This window comes from Cuculus canorus, chromosome 18 (genome assembly GCF_017976375.1).
Source record: "Cuculus canorus isolate bCucCan1 chromosome 18, bCucCan1.pri, whole genome shotgun sequence".
Lineage (NCBI taxonomy): Eukaryota > Metazoa > Chordata > Aves > Cuculiformes > Cuculidae > Cuculus > Cuculus canorus.
In genome coordinates this window covers 13,432,565-13,455,966 of record NC_071418.1, presented here as the reverse complement: position 1 = coordinate 13,455,966, position 23,402 = coordinate 13,432,565, and the positions used below count along the sequence as shown (strand labels likewise).

The following is a 23,402-nucleotide window of genomic DNA, read 5'->3' as shown; positions in this document are numbered from 1 at the left end:
CTCCCCTTTCCCCGTGGCCCATCGCTGCCGCCCGGGGGCGGGGCGGGGCGGGGCGCGGGGCCGCCCGGGGCTCGGGGCGGGATGCCGGGGCTCGTCTGCCTCCGCGCCCATCGGGGCCGCTCCCGCTGCCGGCGGGTGTCAGCAGCGAGCAGCTCCGATGGCCGCCGGCCGCCGCGCTCCCCCGGAGCCCGGGGGGGGACCCGTCCTGCTCCAAGGGGTTTTCGGAGCCGGGGCGACCCCCTGCGCCGCTCCCTGCTCGCTGTTGCTGACGGCGGCGGAGCTGCAGGTGCGGCGGAGCGGGGGCTCGCCCGGCGCCGAAGCCTCGCTCCGCCTGGCCGATTGCGTGGGCTCTGCCGCCTTCCCCGCCGCCGCCGCCGCCGCCTGCTTCTCCCTCGTCCTGTACCCGCTGCGCGGCCCGCGCTGGGGATCGCCCTCCCGGCAGCGCCTCGAGCGTACCTTCCGCGTCGCGCTGGGACCCGACGCCGAGCGCAACCTGCGCGTCGCCCAGGCCTGGAGCCGCCGCATCCGACAGCTCGCCCTGCCCGCCGTGTCCCCGCGGGACGGTGAGTGGCCGGCGCCCCCGGGGACCCGCACGGGGACCGAGGCTCCAACCCCATCCCGCCCCGGGGGAGCAGCGCCCCCCATGCCCTTCCCCAACCCGCCCGAGGACCTCCGTCCGCCACCCGCTCGGGGGAGCCGTTTCCCCCATCGCGCAAGGGGGACTCGTGTCTCTATCCCATCCCCGTCCTCCACCCGCTCGGGGGAGAAGTGTCTCCATCCCCGTGTCTCCATCCCCGTCCTCGTCCCGCCCGGGGCGGACCAGCGCCCCCCATCCCTATCCCAATCCTCGCCCGGGGGGACCCGCTTCCCCCATCCCTATCCCACTCGGGGACCCGTGTCCCCAACCCCATCCCACCCAGGGGGGCCTGTCTCCATCCTCATGCCACCCGGGGACCGTGTCTCGATCCCCGTCCAGCCCGGGAGACTCGCGCCCCCCATCTCCATCCGCGCCCGGGGACCTCCATCCCCATCACCGTTGGCGGCCCGTGTCCCCAACCCCATCCCGCCCAGGGACCCGCTTCCCCATCCCCGTCCCGCCTGGGGAACCGTGTCTCCATCCTCATCCCCGTCCCGCCCAAGGGACTCGCTTCCCCCATCCCCATCCCCTCCTGGGGGACCCGTGTCCCCGTCCCCTCCCGGGGGACCAGTGTCCCCCATCCTCGTTCTGCCCGGGAGGGACCCGTATCCCGCATACCCTCCCTGGGGGACCCGTCTCCCTGTCCCCATCCCTATCCCCTCCCGGGGGGCCCGTGTCCCCATCCCCTCCCGAGGGACCTGTGTCCCCCATCCCAGTCCCCTCCCGGGGGGACCCGTGTCCCCATCCCCTCCCGAGGGACCTGTGTCCCCCATCGACTCCCAGGGGGACCCGTGTCCCCATCCCCGTCCCCTCCTGGGGGGACCCGTGCCCCCCATCCCTGTCCTGCCTGGGGGCACCTGCTTCCCCCATCCGCATCCCCATCCCCTCCCGGGGGACCCGCACCCCCATCCCATCCGGCTGCGGGTCCCGAGGGCTGTGCTGTCATCAGAGCTGTGTGGGCTGCGAGGCCACCAGCGCTCCCTGCCCGTCCCCACGCGGGACAGGTGTCACTGAGGGAGGGTGCAGGTGGCAGCCCATGCAGTATTCAGGTCTCAAAGGGACAATTTGGGATCAGGGGACACGGATAGGTTCAATGCGCATCCTGCAGAGTCACCTGGATCCCAGAGCCGGGATGGGGGGACACAGGGACACCCTGTGCAGAGCCCTGGTGCTGGGGGGATTCTCCCCCCTTTCTCCCTTAAACTGAAGGGGCAGCAGGGGTGTGGTGGCACCACGGGGTGCCGCATCGTGTGGGTTCCATAAGTAGCAACGCTCCAAAGGGCAGCATTAACCAAGGCAAAAAAAACCCGGTCATTGATGCTGACGCAGGCAGGATGGGAGCCAGGCACCCGGCAGGTCCCATCCATCAGCTGGGAGCAGGCGAATCCCCCCGGGACCCCCCTGGGGTGGCACTAAGAGCTCCGGGTTTCAGTTCCCTCTCTTCCCCGGAGCTGCCACCGGCTGGAATGGCTGGTTTGGGGGCCAACTGCCCCGGCTCCTGCAGGCAGGGCCGGGAAGGCTGGCATATATTTGAACGTCTGAGCAGAGATTCAATTATATGCACTACTTCATTTATTTAGCTGTCCAGTTGCACTGATCAGACTTGGAAATTAAGAGGCATGCGGTTGGAGGGATCCTGTCAAATCACATTTAGCCCAGCTCTCCTTGCTTGGATTTTAAAATGTAGCTTTTTTTTTTTCAACATGACCTGCAGCTACAAAACAACTTTCTGCTGCTCCTCCTAAAGCATAATAATAATAATAATAATAATAATAATAATAATATAAAAATCTAGTGGAAAGGGGGAGAAGGCAAAACTAGTTCCTCGGCTCAATTTCCAGCCTGAACTCTGCAGCTGTAGCACTCCAAGCGTTTCAAAACTCTCGCCCTTTTGGCAGGCGGTGTGAGTGCGCTGGGGTAGCTTGCTGCACACAGGGGTCTCCGGAGAGCCCGAGAAAGGAGACTGAGAGAAGGCAGTGTGGGATTTTGCAGTTAGTTATTTTTCTAGCTGAAAACCAGCAGGATTTGCGAATCTCCTCCCCCAGTTTGGAACAGAGCTAAAAAAAATGCCTCTTGCCACACCCTGCGCTCACACGTGCTGGCATCACGGCATGTGTGGGACAGATAAGGCTGCGCAGGGACACTGCGGGCGAGTCCGTGCAGAGCAATCCTGCCACCCTGTCCCCGCAGGGAGGGGACTGAGAAGCCACCAGCCCCGCCCCATCCTGGTATCATCTCAGCTCCAGCATCCTCTGGGATAAAAACCCTATGGAGAGCTGTGGCACCGGGGAAGAGTTTCCCTCCTTATTTCACCTCAAGAAGAAAAAGAAGGCCCTTGGTAGAGAACAACCACAAAGCTGGAGCTGCCCACAGCGTGCGGGGAGGTGTCCCAGCTGGGAGGGAGCAAACCACCCTTGGGCTCTTGTCCCGATGGGGAAATCCAGCTCCCGGCCACAGGAGGAAGTTGCCGTTGGGCTGCTGGCCTCGGCCATGGGGTTGTGGTGTGTTGGCAGCGAGCAAGACCTGGCCGTGTCATGAGCCCCCTCGCCGTGTTTGTCTCCTTCTTGTGTAGGGGAGGTGACAGAGAGGGGTTGCAGAGGTATGTCCCAGTCCATCCCAGCCTCACGCCAGCTGGGTCACTGGGCAGGACAGCCCTGTCCCCCACCAGCCCGGCACGCTTGTTCCTCATGCCCGAGGAGTTTCTAGAAGGATGTGAGGACACAGTGGAGCCGCTGGGGCTGCTGGCAGCGGAGCCGGGACAGCATGGTCCTTGCCGAAGCATGGCCAGGACACTTGTCCCCTGGTGGGGCTGTGGGTGGACAGGGAGAGCAGAGTCCGCGCTGGCAGCAGCTGGAGGAAGGGGCTCCCTTACTCCTGCTGACTCAGTGTCTGCTCTGCTCAGCCTTTGAGGTTGAAAGCAACTGCTGTGCCGGGAAGTGTCTAAGCCTTGCCAAGATGCCAGGGGCCGATTGGTGTTGCGCAAGGAAAAGGGATGCTGCTGAAATCTGTGTCCCCCCAGCCTGAGCATCGCTGCTGCCAGGCTCCAGCTCTGAACCAGCACCCTCTGCTCCTGCCAAGCCCAGTGCTGCTGGTCCCACACTGGGATCGCCTCCCCATCCCTATTCACACCCTGGTACCAGCAATCCGTCCTTGGTGACGGAGTCACAGCCTCCCTCAGTGCCCGGGGCAGGGTTTGCCTTTCCCTTTCCAGCCAAGGAGTGGACCCTTTGGGTCCCGGCCATACCTGCTGCCCACCGGGGCCACAGCCACGGTGCCAGGCAGGAGTTTCAGGCTGCAGCTCTGTGTGCACATCAGAAACAACCTGGCTGTTGGGTTTAAAAGAAATGCTGTGGGTTTAAAAGCTGTATTTAGGGTCTGTAAGTGCCTTGTGCTCTCCACAAAGAGAGAGAAAGAGTCCCCCATCCCCTGCCCCTGGCAGCTGCGGCTTGAGCACAACCTGAGGGCTTGGCTAGGATATTTAGTGCTGGTGAAGCTGCGGAGGGATCGGAGCCAGTGCAGTGGCGGGTTTGCTGCCCATTAACCCTGACCTGAGCTGGGGCACCCTCAGCTCATCACCCCCGTCCCCGAGGGCCACAGGTCCCCTCACATCTGGCACCCACTGATAAGGGGCCAGGGAAGGCGTGGGGCAGCCAGTCGCTTCCCCCGAGCCCTGGGCAGCCGTGGAGAGAACCAGCCCCACACACAGCCCCTCCCTCAGCCCTGGCTCACAGAGCTTGCTGGCAGATCCCAAACAGCTAGCGTGGGGGAAAAGGGGTGGCCTGGATGCCGACAGCCTCACTGGGTCATCCCTAAGGGTGGAAAATCAACGCAGTGGCATCAAAATCAGCAGAGCCCTGTGTGCCAGAGCACAGAGGGGGGATCCTCCAGGCACATCTGCCCCTGGAGCAACGTGTGGAGCTCTGGCAGCCGTCGGGGAAGCCCTGTGTGGCTGTCACCACTGCGATGCTGTACGTCACCCAGGGGAGCTGGCACACGCGGGAACCTCCGTTGCCGCAGGCTCCTCTCTCCCTGCCTGTGTCCCTGCGGTGGGTGCCAGGAAGGGCTTCGGCTGTACAAACTCTGCCTGTGTGTTCAAACAGCTCAAATCAAAGCGTGCAGACAGGCAGGGGGGCAGACAGCCGCTCCAGCGACCCTGTTTGGGGTTAGTAGGGGGTTTTCCCTGGGACAGTGCTGGGAAATGATCTGCTTTGGTGACTCAGCTCCTGACAGAGCAGCTCTTTCTGCTGAGTCAGCAGGCACAGCCCCCACACTGTCCCGCAACACCCACTCCAGCCCCCATCAGCTGTGATTGCGACTTAGCTGGTGGGGTCCTCCCTCTGCCTCCCTGAGGCTGCCTTCGCCCTGCAGGGCTGGGGCTTTCCAGAGGGGCTGTGGGAGCTTGAGGCATGTTGCCCTGCTCATTCTGGGGCGCGGGGGGCCCAAGCAGCACCCAGGGGACCCGCTATCAGCTCTCCCGGGTGCCATCACATCGTCCTCCGCCCTGGGCCTCCCTCGCAGGGCAGCTGCAGCCTGGGTCACCCCATGCCCCCGTGCAGGGGCTGTGGGATGCAGGCAGGGGGACAGGGAGATGCGGGAACCTGCCAGGCTTGTAATTACTTGTGTGTGAAACCTAAGCCCTGCGGGAAGCAGGGGAAGCAGAAGCGTCCATCTGCTGGCACAGGTGTCTGTCCTGGCCCTGCTCCATCTGAGATGGATGTGGGGAACTGGGGTCTGGAGTCGCCCTAGCCCTTGTCTCTCTGTGTGTGTCATGAGCTGTGGGGTTCAAGTGCACAAAACTTGCAGCTGAGGGTTTAAAACCTCCCCTTTGATCCCACCGTTTTTTCAACTGCATGTCCTAAGGCACAGCCAGTGGCCCTGGGATGCTGAAGGATGCTTAATGCTGCAGAGCCCCGGTTCTGCTGTGGCACCGTTGGATTGCTGTGGGGCTCCTGCCTGGGCAGAAAACACCTCTGCTGACTGCAGGAGATCAAGCTGAGCCCCTGCAAGATCCTGTGCCCCATCCCTGCTCACCTCCCATTGCCTCTGGGCCAGGATGCAGCCCAGGGAGCTTGTGGGGACTGGGGCAGCTCCCCTTCCTGCGGTGTGGTGGCGAACGCTGCCCCAGCTCTCCAAGCCCTCCCTGGGCAGCGCTGGGAGCCCAGCACCCTTAGCCGTCTCTCTCCCTGTGCAGGTGACAGCTATGGGGTGCTGCCCCGGCCCTGCCGTGCGCTGGTGCTGCTGAACCCACAGAGCGGTGCTGGCCATGCGCTCGAGGACTTCCAGGCAGTGGCACAGCCCATGCTTGCCGAGGCCGACATCGCCACCACCGTCTTCATCACCGGTGAGTCTACAGTAGCTCCTTCACCACCTCCTCCTCCTCCGCCATTCCTGGGATCCTACCTGGGAGCTGCTGTACCAGGACAGGCTCCTCTGAGGACCTTGTAGCTCCCACGTCACCATATGGATGGTTTGGACAAGACGATGGGCGAGCTGTCACGGGCGGTGGTGGCAAAGGCTGCGCTCAACAGGAGTGACTCTCACCTCCTGCAGCCCCGGCTCAGGCCCCGATGGGGACAGTGTGGCTGGGATCGCTGCCTGGGGGGTGACAGCAGGATGGAGGGCAATGTTTGACTGTTTTCCTCTGCAGAGAGACCCCACCACGCCTACGAGAAGGTGCAAGATGAGGATCTGTCGCAGTGGGACACGTTGGTGATCATGTCTGGGGACGGGCTGCTGTACGAGGTGAGTGTGGAGCATCGCCCTAGCCAGGATAGGGGGAGAGTAGAGAGAAAAGGGCTGACTGGGCGAGGAGCCAAGCTTCCAGATATGGAGGCAGGCAGGGAACGGCAAAGGAGAGATGGCACCTAGCTTGGAGCAAAGCAGGGCAGCCGTGGCCTCGGTTCTGCCCTGACTGGGGCCACCATGGGCTCTGCCGTCCCTGGGCAGGGGCTGCTGGGTTCCTCGCTGGGCTCTGGGTGCCACAAACTCCCTCCATCCCTACAGGTGGTGAACGGGCTCATGGAGCGTCCAGACTGGGCAGATGCTATGAAGAAGCCGCTGTGCATCCTGCCGGGGGGCTCTGGGAACGCCCTGGCCGCCTCCATCAACTACTATGCAGGGTGAGACTCGTTGCCAACACCGCGCTGGCTACCACAAGCGGCTGTGCCAGCACCAGGGCAGCGGGGATGAGGGAAGCGAAAGGCTGCGTGACAGTCCAGCCCAGGGGGAGGATGCTGGGGTGCTCACGTGGGTCCCCGCCTCCCTGCAGGATGTGTGGCACAGCCTCAGCCGGTCCCTGCGAGCACTGGATTGCATCCCCAGCTCCCCCGACAGCCTTCCTTCTCTCCAGGCTCCCAGTCTGGCACAGCTTTACCCAAAGGAGCCACCCTGGGGCACAGCCGATCCTGCTGCCGGCTGGGCGGGCTGGGATGGTCCCGGCCCAGCAGGCCCAGTTCAGTTCCCTCTTTGAGGAACTGGTTTATCCTTCCCACTCACAGCAAAACCTCTCCCAGCAACTGTCTCCACCCAACTGGGTTATGTCCCACCCACAGCACAAGGGCGAGGGTTGCACGTAAATGGCAGGAGAGACCCTCAAGTTGGGTCCCGCCCAAACTCACCCTCTCCATCCCTCACAGCAACGATCACGTCACCAAGAAGAAGCTGCTGACGAACTGCACCTTCATCCTATGCAAGGGACTGCACACGCAGATGGACCTGGTCTCGTTGAGCACGGCCTCAGGCAAGCGCCTCTTCTCCTTCCTCGGCTTTGGCTGGGGCTTCATCTCAGATGTGGACATTGACAGCGAGAAGTACCGGCGCCTGGGCAATGCCCGCTTCACCGTGGGCACCCTGCAGTGCCTGGCCAAGCTGCGGGTGTACCAGGGCCGCCTCTCCTACCTGCCCACTGTCCCCGAGCAGGGCACCCCCTCACCACCCGGGGACCCCCAGGCTCCCATCGCCAACGGCCAGGCTGGCTGCACCAACTCCCCAGCGGGGACGGTGGCGCCCGGGGCTCTGCCCGAAGACTCGCTGCTGGTGCCGCTGTCCCAGCCGGTGCCAGAGCACTGGACGGTGGTCCCCGAAGAGGAGTTTGTCACTGTCTATGCCATCTACCAGTCCCACCTGGGTACCAACCTGCTGATGGCACCATCGGCCCAGCTGCACGATGGCTGCATCCACCTCTTCTACCTGAAGGCTGGCATCAGCCGCGTGGCACTGCTGAGGATCTTCCTGGCCATGGCCAAGGGGACCCACCTGGACTTGAACTGTCCCCACCTGTGCTATGTCCGTGTCCAGGCTTTCCGCCTGGAGCCGCGGGTGGCCTCAGGCATCATGACAGTGGACGGTGAGGCGCTGACCTGCGAGCCCGTGCAGGGCCAGGTCCACAGCCGCCTCTGCCGCATCATCAGTGGCTCCTGAGCGGCTGGGTTTGCCCCTCGTGGTGCTGAGCTGCCGGCACGGCCCAGCACAAGGGTGGCAGAGCCTTCTTCCCACTCAGGAACCTCTTCCTCCTGCCATAGCAATAGCTCTTGGGGGCTGCGGGTGCTCGACCCCTCACTCACCCCTATGCTTATCTTTACCCCCTTGGGACAGCCACCAGCGCTTCCTAAAAACGAGCCATGAGCCCCCTCAGGTACTAGGTGCTGATAAGATACCAGCGTGTTTGATCCCGGTACGAGATCCCGTCCCAGGGTGGCTGTGCCAGCGCAGCCCCGTGCCCTCCACGGCTTGGACACGCACAGCAGTGTCACGCATGTCCCTGCCGCGGAGCCGGTACCACCCCTGGGGATGGTCAGGACCAATATCTCAAATAGAAGAAACTGACTTTTTTTTAAGAATGTTTCTACCCAAAGCTTCTAGTAGAAGCAGAGTTTATTCTTGTGAGAAATGCAATAAATATTTAGCATTTGCAAAAAAACAAAATTCTCCCTGAATTTTAAATCCAAGCTCCTGACCACGGGCAGGGCGGGGTTGACCTGCAGCCTGGCAGGGAGGGTTGAGCTCAGCTCTCCCTTCCCGCGTTTTTGCTGCACAAATCTCTTCCTTGACCCAACGGCCGAACCCTTTGGCATCCACGGGCTCTTCCAGGAGAGCCCCAACAGCTCCCCGAGAGCCTCCCCATGCTGCCAGGCCAGCGTCACCTCGGGGCCAGGATCAACGTGGAGGTCCCAGGAGATGCGTGGGATGCAGGACATGGGCATCGCTGCCCCCAGCCCTGATTGTCGGGGGAGGGGGGTGCGGGTGCAGGTGCTGCCCTGCTCGGCCTCACGCTGGAGCCAATTGAATGCAGAGAGCTCAGCCCCACCAGGATGGTTTGGAGCATCTTGGGGAAGGTTCAGAGCCTCCAAGCAAGGGCAGGGAAGTGGTCACAGGAGAGGTTTGAGGAGGGGGGCATTGGAGCCCAGAGCTTGGCTTGCTGCTGGGAGGAGGGGACCCACAAAGAGCTCCTGCATCCCCTTTCCAGGCATCCCAGCACTCCTGGAGCCCAGCAACAGGTCCCGGCCTAGGGGCGGATTACTCAGCCCCTTTGGTATAAAATTACAGTAATTAAACCTCATTCCAGAGCTCCAGTACAAAGCAGAAAAGCAAACAGTGGTGACTGTTTGCATTTATTCATCTGCAAACTATGCAATTAGGAGCGCAGAGGCGGGAAAGAAGAGCCCGATTGTTCCCCCCAGCCCTGGCCCCGCTTGCTGCAGGGAGCCCTGCTCCAGCCCGGAGCTGCAGGGCAGGCGGCAGCTGGGATCCACCTCCAAAAACAAAGTTATTTTCCCCGTGATATCGGGCCCGGTGTAAAAACCAGCTCAGCGCTGCTTCCCTGAACTCCAAGCGTGTCTAACAGCTGCCACAGGCAGCGGAGGCTGTGGGAAGCCCAGGGCAGGGGATGCGCTCGGAGCACATGGCAGCCTCGGTCAAGCAAGGATGCTGAGCTGGCAGGGTTTGCAGCACCTGAACGCTACCCAGCCTCTCCTCCAGGCCTCTTCCCAGCAACAGTTGTACCGTTCACAGCAGCGGGTTGCTTGGGATCTCCCTTCCTCTCCCTTCCCCAGGTTTTGCTGCACAAATGTCTTCCTTGATGCAAGCGCCAAACCCAGTCAAACAGCACCCCCAAGGCTCTTCCAGGAGAGCCCCAACACCCCTATTGCAGCCCCTCGCTCCCTGAGACCCAGGGAATCATAGCATAGTTTGGGTTGGAAGGGACCTTAAAGATCTTGTTCCAACCCCCCTGCCCCGGCAGGGAAGGAGGCAGCGGCTGCCACACACCCAACAGGCAGATGCTTTTGAACAACTCCAGCAAAGCTGCAAGTGTCTATCCCTGATGTTGCTGCTAGCACTGGCTCCTGGGATCTGGTTTAGTACGGAACAGCTACAGTTGGACTCTTATCTCCAATTCAGGCCAGGTTGGATGGGCCTTGAAGAGACTGATCCAGTAGGATGTGTCTCTGCCCATGGCAGCGGGTTGGAACTATATCTTTAAGGTCCCTTCCAATCCAAACTTTTCTGCAATTCTATGATCTCCAAGGTCTTTTCCAACCAAGCAATTCAGCGACTCTATGAATCCCTCTCCGCCTCTCCCTGCAGGCAGAGGGGCCTGGGAAGGAGCCATCGGCGAGGCTCTGACACCCCGACGGCACCCAGGAGCAGCAGAATCCCTTGGCCCCACACACGGCTGTGTTTGCATCTCATCACACTCTCACCTGCACAGGGAGGGGCTGGGAAGTCAGTGCCAGGGTAGAGCTGCCAGGGCTCCCGTGCCCTCCCGCTGCCAGTCTGGGGGGCTCAAAGGCGTTTGCTTCCCGCAGGGCAGCCGCCAGCTGAGCCATCAGCCATGCACACGCCGGGCAGCCTGCATGCACCAGCACGGAAAAAAAAGCCTGACAAGATGTCCCACAAATCAGGTTTTCGGGGAGCAAGATTATCTGGAGCCGTGGGGGCAGCCTCTCGCTGCCAGATCTGCTGCGCTCCCTCCGGACTTGCCACCTCTCCACGCCATTGCTTTCAGCCAGCGGGACCGCGTCCAGCCCCGACCCTGGCACAGGGACGCACCGGCACGTGCCAAGCGTGGCAGAAGGGGAAAGAAAAAGAGACAAAAAGAAAGAGACAACAGTCAGAACTATTCACAGAGGCAAAATTTAATGGCAAGTCATCTTCCCTCCTTTAATTACACCTCGGTTAGCCAAACAAAAAAACTTTTGCAGGTAAAAAAAGTTTTAATGGTCACAGCACTTTATACATATATCGTAAGCAACCAAGCATCCACATCTGCACGTGAACAACACACCTCTAAGCATGGCCTCAATAGTCAGGTCTTTTTATGTTTTCATTAAATACTGTACAGAATCAAGGCTACAAACTGATTTTGTAATGCTTCTTCCCCAACCCCAGGACTTAAAACAGTTACAGGCTGCTCTCATTTGTACATCACACAGTCATGTAGCCAGTTTTAAGGCTAACAATATGCATCATGCTTTGGCTTTTTTTGTGTTTTTAACTTTTTTTTTTTCTTTAAGGTTTTAGCCTTTTAAATTTTGTTACCCTTAAATATTACATACATACACAAAAAATTACATAGCTGTAGTGTGCTCACCACCAACCTCATCACCCAGGAGCTTCACATTATCAGAATTTGTAAACCTCTACGCACGCTTCGGTTTGGGACAGCCAGCTACAGAGCGAGCCACGCCAGGGCCAGCGCAGCCATGGAGTAGAGTCCCCTTCTCTGGGCAAAAGTTCTTGGTTACTATCACAGGAAACAAAGAGGCTTCTTGGGCAAAGGAAAGGACTCCCTGGGCTAAAGCAGCTCAGGCCAGCAGCCTGCGCAGCCCCTGCTGACCACCTTCCCCCCGGGTGAGAGCTGCAAGAGAGCAAAGGTTGGGCAAAGCAGGGAACCGCAGATCTCCTCTGTCCTTCCAGCCCCAGCTTGACCCTAAAGGTTTTTTTCTCCTTCCCTCCAGGCAGCCGCAGCCTGGCACAGGGGAAACCTGTAGGTCACCAAGGCAGTCTTGTCTGGTAAGAGGTTTAATCATTTGTGGAACAGCCCCTCTCCCTGCCCTTCCCAGCAGCCTCACCCCCTGCCTGGCTGATCCCGGGGGACACGCTGCTCCTCCTCAAAGGGATTCACCCATTTAGCACCAGCCCTCCCTGTGGCTCAGAGCATACCCCGCCAGGAGAGAGGTTCTGCTGCTGCCAGACCTCCTGCCTGCTACGCACGGAGAGTTCCAGGTGCCAGAGCAGGGCCAGAGCTGTGACCCAGGTGAGTCACCCGCAGAGCGGTGCTTCGGGAGCTCTGTGGGCCCACATCTTCATTCACAGCCAAGCTTTGCCTCTTCCAGAGCACCAGGAGCAGGGGGTGCCCTCCAATACCCCAGCAGCGATAGCTTTGCACAGCCAGGTCCCCGGCTCCACAGCATTATGGGGGCCGCTGGAAACCACGGGCACAGGGAGCCAGGAGGAAACTGGGCCAGCGGGTGCAGACTCTGGTGTTTAAAAGAGCAGAAAGCACCACATAAACGTGCTGAGATTTGCCTGCTGTTCTCCGTTTCAAAATGAGAAGGGCCGGATCCTGGCCCGTGTTGGGGGAAAGGACACAGCCATACTGAGCAAGAGCAGAGGAGAGGCCCCTCTCCATCCTTACTTCTGGTGGAGCCGACTGCTCAGCCCGACTCTTCCCTGGGAAGCCTGGCACCACCGGCTCCCCGTGCTGGCTGGAAGGACCAACACTCTCCCTGACAGACTGTGCTCCACATGGATGCTAAACAGGTGCTTCTCCAGTGCCTCAACATTGGGCAAATGCAGCAGTGCTGGAGGGTGATCTCTCAGCTCCAGAAATTAAGTGCATGCGCGCAGAAAAAAGAGGCTTCAAGAAGGTGTCTTGACCATGAGACTCTGGCAAGTCACTCCTTCAAAGTGCTGATGGTTACCAGCTCAGACAGCTCGCTGCTGCTGAAGCATGGGCCGATGTTGCTGGCTGTGTCCCAGAGCAGCTCAGCAGTGCTGCAGCAGAGATCAGGCATAGCAGGTGCTGTGCCCACAACGCCGCCAGCCACAGCCGCCCCCGGAAAGGGCAAGGGAAGGAATTGATAATAGCCTGCACCAGTGCCTGAGGTGCGCCAGTAACAGCTCAGGAATGATCACAATCTGCTGCTGCTACAACAGGACCTCATAACAACACGACAGCTCCTTTCCCTCGGGTGACTCCAGCTCAAACGGCTTTGGAATACCCATCTACAGGCGAATGACGGAGAAGCAGCAGCCATGCCAAGTTCCTCATCCAGACTAGTTGCTAGATCTAATATACGCTCCAAGATCCCTCACTGCTGCCCGCCCAGGCGATGCCGAGATCCAGGGGAAGGTGTAGTGCTGTGACAGCCAGGATGGCTGGGAACAAAAGACAACGGTACCTAAACAAGGAACAAGGGCAGAACTCTGAATCCCGTGTGTTTCTAGAAGACAGGCATGCATGGTGAGGAAAGAGAAGTTTGCCTTACTCTGGGGAAGAAGCAGCGGAGATGGGTAGAATTGCTTCCAGAAGACTGACCAGAAGGTGCAGAACTGGATGGAAGCCCCGCAGCACTACCAGGGCAGCACAAGTGCTAGCACAGAGCTCTGGTTCTGCCTACAGAGCTCTGACTGGAAGAACCTCATAGCTATTGGTGAACAACTAAGACTAGAGAATGCCGTATGATGTAGACAACTTCAACGCAAACACAATCCAGTGTCTAAGTACGAATAAGCTGGGGTAAACTTCATAAACCCCATGTTAACGCAGAGAAAAATAAGATCAGGAGGGCACTGCCCTTCACTTCCAGATACTACAGCTATCGGTTCTCCCGGCTTGAACCCCATCAGAACAAACTGCTGGGTCTAGCGCTGGGTGGGAAGAGTCCTTAATGTCGAAAGGTGCCCCAAGATGAAAGTGCAGAGAGAACGTGGCTGCAAGACTGCTTCTGTGCAGGTCTCAAATCTTACCACTGCAGGGTCAAACTCGCAAGATGAGCACATACATGGGACAGGGGGAAGGAAGAAGGGCTGGGGGCAAAAGAGTTATTCATGCTTAGACAACCTTTCCTCGGAGTAGCAATCAAGCCTACCACCTTCTTTGGAACAAACCAAGCTGAGGAAGAAAAGCTGGAAGGAGAAGCCAGTTTACCGGTAACAGCATTTGCCAACTTCCTTTCTGCTGCTTTCCCTTCTCCCCTGCACCTGCCTGTCCCTAACCTGACGGTTTATTTGTCCTCTGTCCACTCTGGGATATTGGCCCCTACTAAGGCAGCCCGGTACTGCTGCAAGACACCGCGGATGCTTTTAATGAACCCCTTGGACAAAGGGAAGAGAGGGAACCCAATATCAGGGTAACCGCTCTTCTCCGGAAGGAAACTCCTGTAGCTCTTTCTCCTTTTCTTTGGTTTCACACTAGGCTGCACGGCAGAGTCCTGGGCAGCCTTCCCCTCGTCCGTTCGGTCTCTGGCCAGGTCTACCCCCCTGGCTTGGCCTGTGCTCTCAGAGTCTGAGTACTGTTGGAGATCACCAGCGTTGGGCATTGAGGTTGTGAACTCCGACTCATCCAGCAACTCCTTCCCATCGAGCGCCGAGTCAGAAAGCTCAGCTGCCGCCCCTTGCTCCGAGCTGCTGCCGTACTCCCCTAGTGATTCCGCATTGTCTCCTGGGCTCTCGGCCCGGTTGCCACAGGCAGGAAGGGAGGCAGAATCTGCCCCATTGGCCTGTTCGTGGCTCCGCTCCACCAGCTCGTTCGTCTCCAGCCAGGACTCGATGCGGGACACCAGGCGCCACCCATTGCAGCGAAAATGCTCACGGATTTCATGCTCAAAGACTTCCACCGGCCTGCGCAGCAGCTGCATCATGGACTGCACCACCCGAATAAGGGTCATCTCGTTATAGCAGCGACTGTTCTCGTAGCCCTCCTGGAGGCCCCGGTCACTGTCAAAGCCCGCTTCGTTGTAGTAGGGCTCATTCACCAGGATGAGACCTGCCGAGAGAAGGGGAGACCAAGGGGTTACAGAAGGAACTTCCCTGTGGATTGCCAGCCCAATCAGGTGCTGCTGGTCCCCAATTTCTGCCACAATGGTTGAGAAGCGAGAGTCAGAGCACCGCCTTGCTGAGGCGTCACTGCAGCTTCACTCGCAGCCACACCGACGCAGGCATAGCAGGAAAGGGACTGCAGGAGGATGCAGTGCAGGGAAGCCACGCTTTGACTCTAAAGCAGGTAGCAAAGGACAGGCTGGACAACCAGGAACCTGCAAGACGCACTGCACTGGTAGTGCAAGGGAAGCGCTTGTGCAAATGGGTCTGTGGCTTTCTGCTGGGGCGGTGAGGATCTCGGGTGCCACAGAGAGTGGCATTCAAGATCCTTGGCTGGCAAGAACAGTCTTCCACCAGTATGATGCAGAGGACATGCAACGGCAGAGTAGGTAAAAATGCAGAAGCGGAGAGGTTTCACAGCTCCTTTCTCTCCCCTTCCAGCAAAAAAAAACCAAAGCTTGTTTTCTTAAATAGAGGTTTTTTTTTTTCTCTCCTACTCTTAATTAGACCACAGGCAACCTTCAGTAAGAGCTCTGAGCTGTCCAGAAGTGCAGTTTCAGACATTGAACACGGTGACAAGTCAGCCGCACCAAGCTTTCTCCTGCTTGCTTCTGGTCTAATGTAGTTGCACGTACGTAGCAGAGGCACAAATATCGCCAGGCTGCTGGCAGCCTGCCACAAACTGCATTAGAGCTGGTGGAGGTGAGATCATGAGTCTCTCAAAGGCCAGGCAGCAAGAGAGGGAGAGGAGATTTTTCACTAGCACCAAGCTGCTCCAGTAAAACATCTAGTATTTCATTTTCTAAATTTGGATCCTCAGCTTTGTAAATGAGAAAAGGCTTTTCTGTGCTGTTGTTCCCATGCAGGAAGATATAGGTGGACTGAGACTAGAGGAAGCCTGCTGACTCGAGGTAGGAACCCTTGCTCTGTGTCAAAGGTTTCTCAAGTCACATGCCTAGGCTCCCTGCACAGAAAATTGGCCTTGGAGATCTGATTTAGTCTGTCTGCTCTCAAACTAGATATGGCAGGACAAAGTCCTATTCCAGGAAGCCCTGGGGCTAGTCTAGACACACCCCTGATTATTTTCTACTTCAGAAGGAGCATAAACACCATCATCATGTGCAAAACCATGCCCAACATAGGACAGACGGGTGACTCAGTGGGGATAAAAAAACCCAGTCCTGTAAATGAAGCTACGTTTAGCAGCTTCAACTAACTTCAGTGACTGGCTGAGGACACAGTGGTTCACCTTTGTCAGCTCGGAATAACAACCAAAACAGCTCTGGGATTAGCTGCTGCTGTGAGAAGAAGGGAAAGCATTGTGTCATAAACCTGGGATGCAGCCAAAAATCAGGGCATGAGAAAAGCTTGCACCTGCTTTGCTGAACTGGAGAGATAAGGACACTGCTTTGTCCACCAAGGTGCTGCAAAAGGCAGCACTGAGCCAGCTGGGGCAGCAGATCCCAATTGCGTGACCCCCTAAGCCTGCATCCCCTTCTCCCTCTGCCTTTTCCTGTTCCGCAGGCTCTGTAGGAGCATTTACCTTGAATGGAGATGAGTACTTGAAGGAGGCTGGATTTACTGGTCCACCTTTCTGTGCCCTGAAATGCACACAGAAACATGTTAAAGGGCTGAGGCACCATCAGTTTACTCTGTGATAATTGTTAGATGAAGTGAGGCCACAGTTTTGCCGCATTCCTATGGTTAAGGTCCTGTCACTCGCAGCAGGAACAAGGGACTGACTCAAGCACATGATGTGCTAGCATCCCATCGTACCAATGCATCTCCCCACTATTTTTGGTCAGCAACGCACCCCATCCCGTTAGGCCAGTTCTGCTGGGAACGGTGTAACCCTACACACCAGACATCAGTTCCGGCCCCTCCCCCAGCTGCTCTGTCGATCTACCTGCCCTCAGCATTTCCCTGGCTCTGTTTATTCCAAGCGTTCACCTGGACTTTGTGCCACACGATTTGTCTGCAGTGTGGAAGACAGGAACCCAAACCACAGGAGAAGGCCCCATGCTGATGTTGGCATCTCTGCTCTGTCCAACCGTGACACGGCCTGGCCAGTCTGACCACCAGCTTCTCACCAAGGAAAGACAGACCAGGGCCAAACATAACCCAAGGAGCAGCCAAACTACTCTAGTTACCTACTCCAGACACCTAAACCAGAGCCCAAAGCCAGAGCTATCCCCAGCTCAAGCACCACCTGAGACCAGAAGGCACTTAGGATTCTTGGCCTGGTAGGAAGGGGCTTGTTCCAAACGCAGCTTGGCACAACCACTGCTCCCCACGGATGGGCAGATGAAAGCATTACCTTGCCTATCCATGTCCCCAGGAGGCTGACACACACTTTGCCATTGTCATACAGGTTGGGATTCAGTCTCCCACTGCACTGGGAGAGGTAGCGGAAAAGAGGTGGAACAGCAGGGTAGATGTTGGGGAGTTGGATATCAAAGAGAAAGAGACCATCTTCATAGGGTGTGCGCGTGGGCCCTTTTATAAGTGCTGAGAAGAGATCCTGTGGAGAGAAAAGATAAGCCGGGCACTGTGACCAAACCTCCTACCTCAACAGGGTTGTTGTATTTACATGATGGGAGAGAGGAGCTGTGATTAACTCAGACCTTGCAAGGGTCAGCTCAAGCCTCACACCTCAGGGCACCTTCCCCCTAGAAGCTGCACTTCTACTGCAGCCTGAGGGCAAACCGAGCCCTCAGATTGGAGGCAAGGCTCCAGGGGACCGCCAGCAATCCTGAGCTGCTCGCTGGTTACATCAGGCCCTCGCTGGCTGCCTGCCTTTCCTGCTCTGTAGGACAGGAAGCCCAGCGGGCAAAGCACCCAAAATAGGCTTCCTGCAATGAGGAGCTCCCTCTTCTTTGTTGCCCTCACTTAGGAAATGCAAAAGCAGCCGTTTACAGTAATTACAGTCGTATTTCACATGCTGCACACATTCCTGCATCTCTAATGCAAAGGATTAAGGTTAAGCAGGGAATTCCAGAGAAAGCTATGTGGATGCTGAGCCCAGCACTGAGACAGGCATTTGAGAGCAGACACTTGCCATTCGATCCTCAAAGGTTTTAACCATGATGCCGTCAGGCAGGGAGGTGGCCAGGAGAGCCATCTCTTTCCGCACGGTGCTGAAGAACTTCTTTGCTTCTGGGGGCTGGAATTCCATTTTCTTGAAGGCATGGGTATCTGTGGGGCAAGGAGGAGAATAGGATTAGAGTCTGCCTGGGGAAAGTGCCACAGGTTCCTTGTGAAGGCAAATCTACCCTCACGTTACACCCATAATTTGGAAGAGCAGAGCTGACTTGCTTTGGGGCTCAGCCAGGGGGCAGCCCAGAGATGACTTGATTTTTCCCACACCGTACAGCAACCAGAACCTGCATCTCCTGTTCTCATGGTCCCACACAACATTCTCCCCGTGCCTCACAAGGCGCCCTGTCCCGCAACCAGGACAATGATGCATCACCAAAGTGATGACCTGTATTCTGCAAAGCCTAAGCACAACTCCCCATCTTTATTTATGCACACCTGCAGGTCCAGAACAATTTGGCCACCTTTCCTTCTCTGGTCTGGCCCAGCTGCCTGGCTTGTCGAGCACCATGGGCTCCACACTGTCACCAGCATTCCACACAATGAGATGTGCCAATGTTAATCAGCCAAAAATAATAAAGAACAAGTTGGAACAAGGACACTCACCCACCAAGGACACCCAGCACAAGAACACCAGCTGTTCCTGCTCTGCTTCTCAATCAACTCATTCCTGTAAAAAGCCTAAACTAACCCTGTAGATTTCAAGGAAGTATCTGCAATGGAACGTGACTGCTCTCTGCAGTTCTCCAAATTTAGTTACCAATGTGGACAAAAGGGAAACCCACTTCTGTAGCTTGAGAAGTTACAGTAGTGCCTAGAGATGCCTTCTAACAGCCAGGTTTAGTTCCCACAAAAGACTACGCTACAGAAGTTGTCTTTATTTCTCCTTCCCAGTTGAGTTGTGAAAAGGACTAGGAAGAAGAGGGGATACCAAATCCAAAAGGCCTAGATCAGAGGTTTTGGAAGAAGAAATGCTGCAGGACAGCAGCGAAGGGTATCCCACACTGGCCTGACCTGATGCACTCACCTGGAGCATACTCCAACACAGAGAAGACTTCTCCCTTGGCACTGGTGAAGGTGACTCCAGGCTTGCCTCCACTCTGCTGGCAGAGCACTGGCGTCTCACTGGGCCAGTCCGACCTCACTGGTGTCTGTGCCTCTGCTTTTTCTTCTTTCTTCTCTGTCTCTACCATGGCTTCCATCTTTTCCTCCTCTGCAATAGCCACATTATCCAAGGTCTTCTTTAGATTTTCCTGTAGTTTTTTGATATCATCCAAGAACTTCTTCTCCCGAGTGGGTTTTTCCAGCTCCACAGTTGGGGAGGTAGGCGAGCCCGTCAGCAGCTGCTCCACAGTCATATTTTTCAGGCTTTCCAAAATCTTGATGGCCTCCTTTAATTCCCGGAAGCTCTTTGGGGCTCCATCCTTGCCAGCTTTCTCTGCAGCAAGATCTGCAACTGCCATAGCCACAGCTCCCTGGACTTGTTCCTCTACTTTTTTCACCTCCTCTGCAGCTGTCTCCTCAGGCTCAAAGTCCTCAATTTTTGGGTGGTCGTCTTCCATGAGGCCATTGTCTGTCTCCCAGCTGTCGCTTTCATCCTCCCACTCGGAGGATGCCCCACTGGTGCTGCCGTCGACAGAATCGTAGTCCGACTCCTCAATTTCTGATTCTATATTGTATAAGTGCTAAAGGAGAGCAGAGAGACAAGAGGCTTAGGCTGAAGCACAGAGTTGTAATTCCTTCCAAATGCAAGCCAGTTCTCTGCACAAAAAGGGAGCTTACATCTAGAATTGGTCGGGCTGTTTCAATCCCTTCCATCTATACAGGGTGGACTGTGTTTGATCCAAATAACGTGCTCATCAATAACCAGCACAGATTATGAATCAGCACAGACCTGTCCTCTACCTTTCAAAGTAGGGCAGCACTGGAGGAAAACCAGGGCAAGTTCTAGGTGGGCTGTAGCTGTGCAGGTGGCTGGGATCCAGCCAAGGAGAGCACACAGGCACCAAGCAACTACCTCAATGCCCCAGCGTTTTTGAACACAGAGCTAGTACAGGAGACCTCAGGTATCGTGTGTAGAGTTAGTATTTCTGGTCCTCCTTCTGCACCAGCGACTGCATTGGCACAGAGCCCTGGTCTGGCTGCCTCCACGCTATGCCTGCCACAGAGACAATGCTGGAACCAGGACAACATTCCCACTCCAGCTTTCTTCTTCTGTGGCACACAATGCTGCTTTAGCTGTGGTATGTCACAGTTGCTTAAAATTCATCTGGGACAATGAAGCCTAACTCAAGTTGCTGAATAAGCTCTTACATAAATTGCTCTCCTCTCCTCCACTTCTGGAAGCTGAACCCATCCATCCTCCATCTCGCTTCACCTGTTAAAATCATGCTTTTGCACATGCTCCACCTCTCACAAAGTGAGAGGCATATGCCAGCTACGAGCTACAACACTGGAGCAGGGCAGCAAGAACAACTTTGTAAGGCTGTGTTAGGAGTTTCAAGATGGGGCATTTTATCCACAGGCTTCCGACACTTGAATGACAGCCCAAGAATCCTCTTAATCTTGTAAGATATAATACCAGAGGCTAAAGTGCATGGACACTCAGTCATCTTATCAAAGCCTTGAACTGAATCAGCACTGTTCAGCTCAGCTAGCCCGTGCCACCCAGAGACAGGCAGCCAGCAGGGGTGAGTTGGGTTCAGCACAAGTGACTGCAGGCAGGAAAACTCATCAAAACTCACTGCACTCAAAGCTAATCCAAATCTGAGTTGGAAAGTTAATTAGCCAGTTATGCCATCTTTATTTTTAGAGCTGAGAAAAAGTACCCAGACAGCTTGTCTCTGGGCACATGGACAGGCATTGATAAATCATGGTTTTAACAACTGATAATTCATGCTCCTGACATTTCCCTAACTCCTATAGTTACGCAGATGAGCAGAATCAAAGGGACTGGCCTGACACAGCAGGAGCTGCTGCAGAGCCCCAGCACCGCAGCATGAGAACAGCCCTTTGTGGAGCGCACATCAGCCCTCCAACTGTGCCTGCGATCCAGGCGCATGTGACAACAGGGGGAAGGGAGACAGCAGTCTGCTTTGTAACGCTCTAGTCCACCACTATAGTGCAGGCACTGACCATTCTACTGTAATTAATGCAGAGCTGCTTGGTTTAAAAAGAAATCTTGATCAAGCGCTTTCTACTTGCAACCACATCTCTGCAGCAGAGGCAGTGGTGTTCTCTGCCGTGGTGACGAGATGGGACCCTACAGAAGCAGGTCTTCTCTTATCTTTAGGCTGTCTGCCTTAATTTGAGGCAACAAGGAGAAGAGACATGGGTGAAACTGTACACGGAGTAGTGAATAAGATTACAAGACAGCACAACATAAATGTCAGAACAAGGCAGAGGACAAATCAATGGGGTTACACAGATTAGCATGGCTATATACATGTTTTTAAGTTTGCACTCAAGTCCTTTCCCACCTTGCCCTGGGAAGAGATTTGGGTTTGACCCCGGGTTAGCTAAGATCACAACTTGTGGCTCTAGCCCAGTTTCCAGAGGACCTTCTTTAGCAAAGAAAACACTGTAGAGCCATTTCACAAGCAAGTCAGAACAAGCAGTTCAGCAGGGCCTTAGTTGGGCAATGCAGGGAACATGGGCTTAAGTCAGAACTGATGATCCCCGAGTTCTGCAACCCCCTCTGCAAAGCAGCTGGTGCCTGGAGGCCAGGAGAAGGGCTGCGGTCAGAGCTGTGACCACGAAGGGAGCAAACGCTGCCCATGCTTCCCTATTCTCTATATTCAGGAGCACTGATGACCAATTAGTCGCTCAATCCTCTCGACAAAGGAAGGATTTTCTTGTGCTAACAGAAGTGGAAGGCCACCCTATCCTATGGGAAGACAGCAATAAATAGAGCAGGATTTCCTTACGCAGTGAATATCTCTGCACTTGGGCTTTAAACTCAACATTTGTCACTCAGCTAAGAATTACAGGGATATCACAAGCTGGAACAGCACCTCACCTGAGGCAGAATGATAGTCTTCGAGTTATCAGCCCACACCACTTCCACTTTACTGCTGACATCCACACGAGCCACCTGTCCAACCGAAGGCTGTGGACACAAGAGCAGTTTGTTAGTTTTTCTATCTTTCCCAGGCATTCCAGTGCAGAGCCAGGAAAGTTCTGAGAAACAGACCTTCCCCAGGTTGGAGATTCACCTAAAGCAATGCCTGCAGTCTGCAGAAGCTGCAGGAGTTCAGGACTCCCATGGAGAGGGGGAGAAGAACCCTACCACATAGGGTTTACATGAGTAGCACATGCTACAGAGATGGCGCACGCTCCCCTTTGAGGAGTGGACCAGGAGGACCGTTCTAGAAGCAGATCCTGACTTCTGATCGGGTCCAGGGCCACGGCAGGGCTGTGGCCTTTCTGCAGGCAGCACCGCTGGGGTTGTGCCAGCAAAGGGACAGGATCTTCCCCTGAAATGGGCTGCCCTCTAGTGAGGTGCCGGTGGCCAGTCCCTGGGCTCTGACACCCAGAAGCAGAGGCTCACAGCGGCTTCTGCCAGCAGAGAGTGCAGGCGTGAGCAGACAGGTCACAGCTGGCATACAGTGCGCACAGTAAGTAGCATTTTGCACTGGAAGAAGGTTATTTAGGTCAGCTGAGCAAGCCTGGATGTGTTTCATGCTGCTGCAACTAGAGCTGCAATAAGAGCCACACTACAGCTCTTAACCCTTTTTCAGGGCAGCAGACGCAAAAGCTGGAGGCCTTCCCTACACAGCAAAGAAGCTAGTTGCCTAGCGAAGAGGCAACTCTACAAGATAAATTGTTCCCTCTTCCTCCCCAGGATATCAATTAGCTCAACAAAATTAACATGTATATAATAACTCAGATGAAAACCAGAACTTCATTCCTCTGCTGCCAAGTGAAACTCGTTTCATGACACGTTCAGCTCTTGCTCAGGAGTCCACAAAATATCCTCATATTAGAAGTTACTCCAATTCTAAGTACGAGCTTTATTTAAAACCCTCAGGCTTATGTTCAGTTCTTGTCTCAACTTTGTTCCTGCTCTGCTATAGACTCTGTCACGGAGGTCAAACAACTTGAAGGTTTCAGCTTCACCAGGCTTGGAGACTTGATATTACTCACGACAGCAGGGGACACTGGCTGGTATCAACAAAACTAGCAATGCAGGGAGTTTAGGATAACCACGTGGGACTGAAGGCCTTCCTATTGACAGGAAGTGTCTCCACTAATACCTGGTGACAACATAGTGGCATAACTGTGTCCAGAACCTACCTCATCTTCCTTAGCCGTGGCTCCGTCTGAGTTGCCAATGCGAATCACAATGTCAGTAGTGCGGAAGCGAAAGTCTGGATGATCAGCGATATCATACACACTCACATCCTCCTCCTCACCAATCAGCTGCATTGGAGACAGAAAGCCAACATGTCAGCCCCAGGATGCTGCTCTGACCTTCAGAGCACGTTTTCAACACTTGCAAGTACTCTGTGCTACATTTTGTCCATTTTCAGTTGCTCCAACAGGCTGCAAGGGGCTGCTAATGTCCCTTCTTGTCACCTCACCCTGCAGCACAACAATCAAGGCACAACAATGGAAGGATGCAGATATT

General features: G+C 56.1%; 2 protein-coding genes across 2 annotated transcripts in view; one reads left to right on the top strand and one right to left on the bottom strand.

The window, feature by feature from the left end:
- The first annotated feature begins 63 nt into the window (after nt 1-63).
- On the top strand, nt 64-8,539 carry SPHK1 (sphingosine kinase 1). Its single transcript, XM_054083619.1, has 5 exons — nt 64-563; nt 5,829-5,978; nt 6,285-6,379; nt 6,641-6,756; nt 7,273-8,539. The coding sequence occupies exons 1-5, from the start codon at nt 158-160 to the stop codon at nt 8,054-8,056; spliced, it is 1,551 nt and encodes a 516-aa protein (XP_053939594.1). The 5' UTR covers nt 64-157; the 3' UTR covers nt 8,057-8,539.
- A 2,218-nt stretch (nt 8,540-10,757) lies between these two features.
- UBE2O (ubiquitin conjugating enzyme E2 O) overlaps nt 10,758-23,402 on the bottom strand; it is a 65,944-nt gene continuing 53,299 nt past the window's right edge. Inside the window, exons 12-18 of the mRNA XM_009571581.2 lie at nt 23,069-23,194; nt 21,792-21,881; nt 18,801-19,458; nt 17,736-17,872; nt 16,995-17,198; nt 16,221-16,278; nt 10,758-14,624 (exon numbers count right to left, since the gene is read on the bottom strand). Coding sequence (XP_009569876.2) covers nt 13,864-14,624; nt 16,221-16,278; nt 16,995-17,198; nt 17,736-17,872; nt 18,801-19,458; nt 21,792-21,881; nt 23,069-23,194 — 2,034 coding nt within the window. The 3' untranslated portion in view covers nt 10,758-13,863. The remainder of the gene's footprint in view (nt 14,625-16,220; nt 16,279-16,994; nt 17,199-17,735; nt 17,873-18,800; nt 19,459-21,791; nt 21,882-23,068; nt 23,195-23,402) is intronic.

Excerpts from the sequence above, each read along its gene's own strand:
- SPHK1 (XM_054083619.1), top strand. The coding sequence starts at position 158 with ATGGCCGCCGGCCGCCGCGCTCCCCCGGAGCCCGGGGGGGGACCCGTC. Across the intron at positions 5,979-6,284 it reads CACCACCGTCTTCATCACCG|AGAGACCCCACCACGCCTAC; the intron begins GTGAGTCTACAG and ends TTTCCTCTGCAG. Across the intron at positions 6,380-6,640 it reads GGGACGGGCTGCTGTACGAG|GTGGTGAACGGGCTCATGGA; the intron begins GTGAGTGTGGAG and ends CCATCCCTACAG.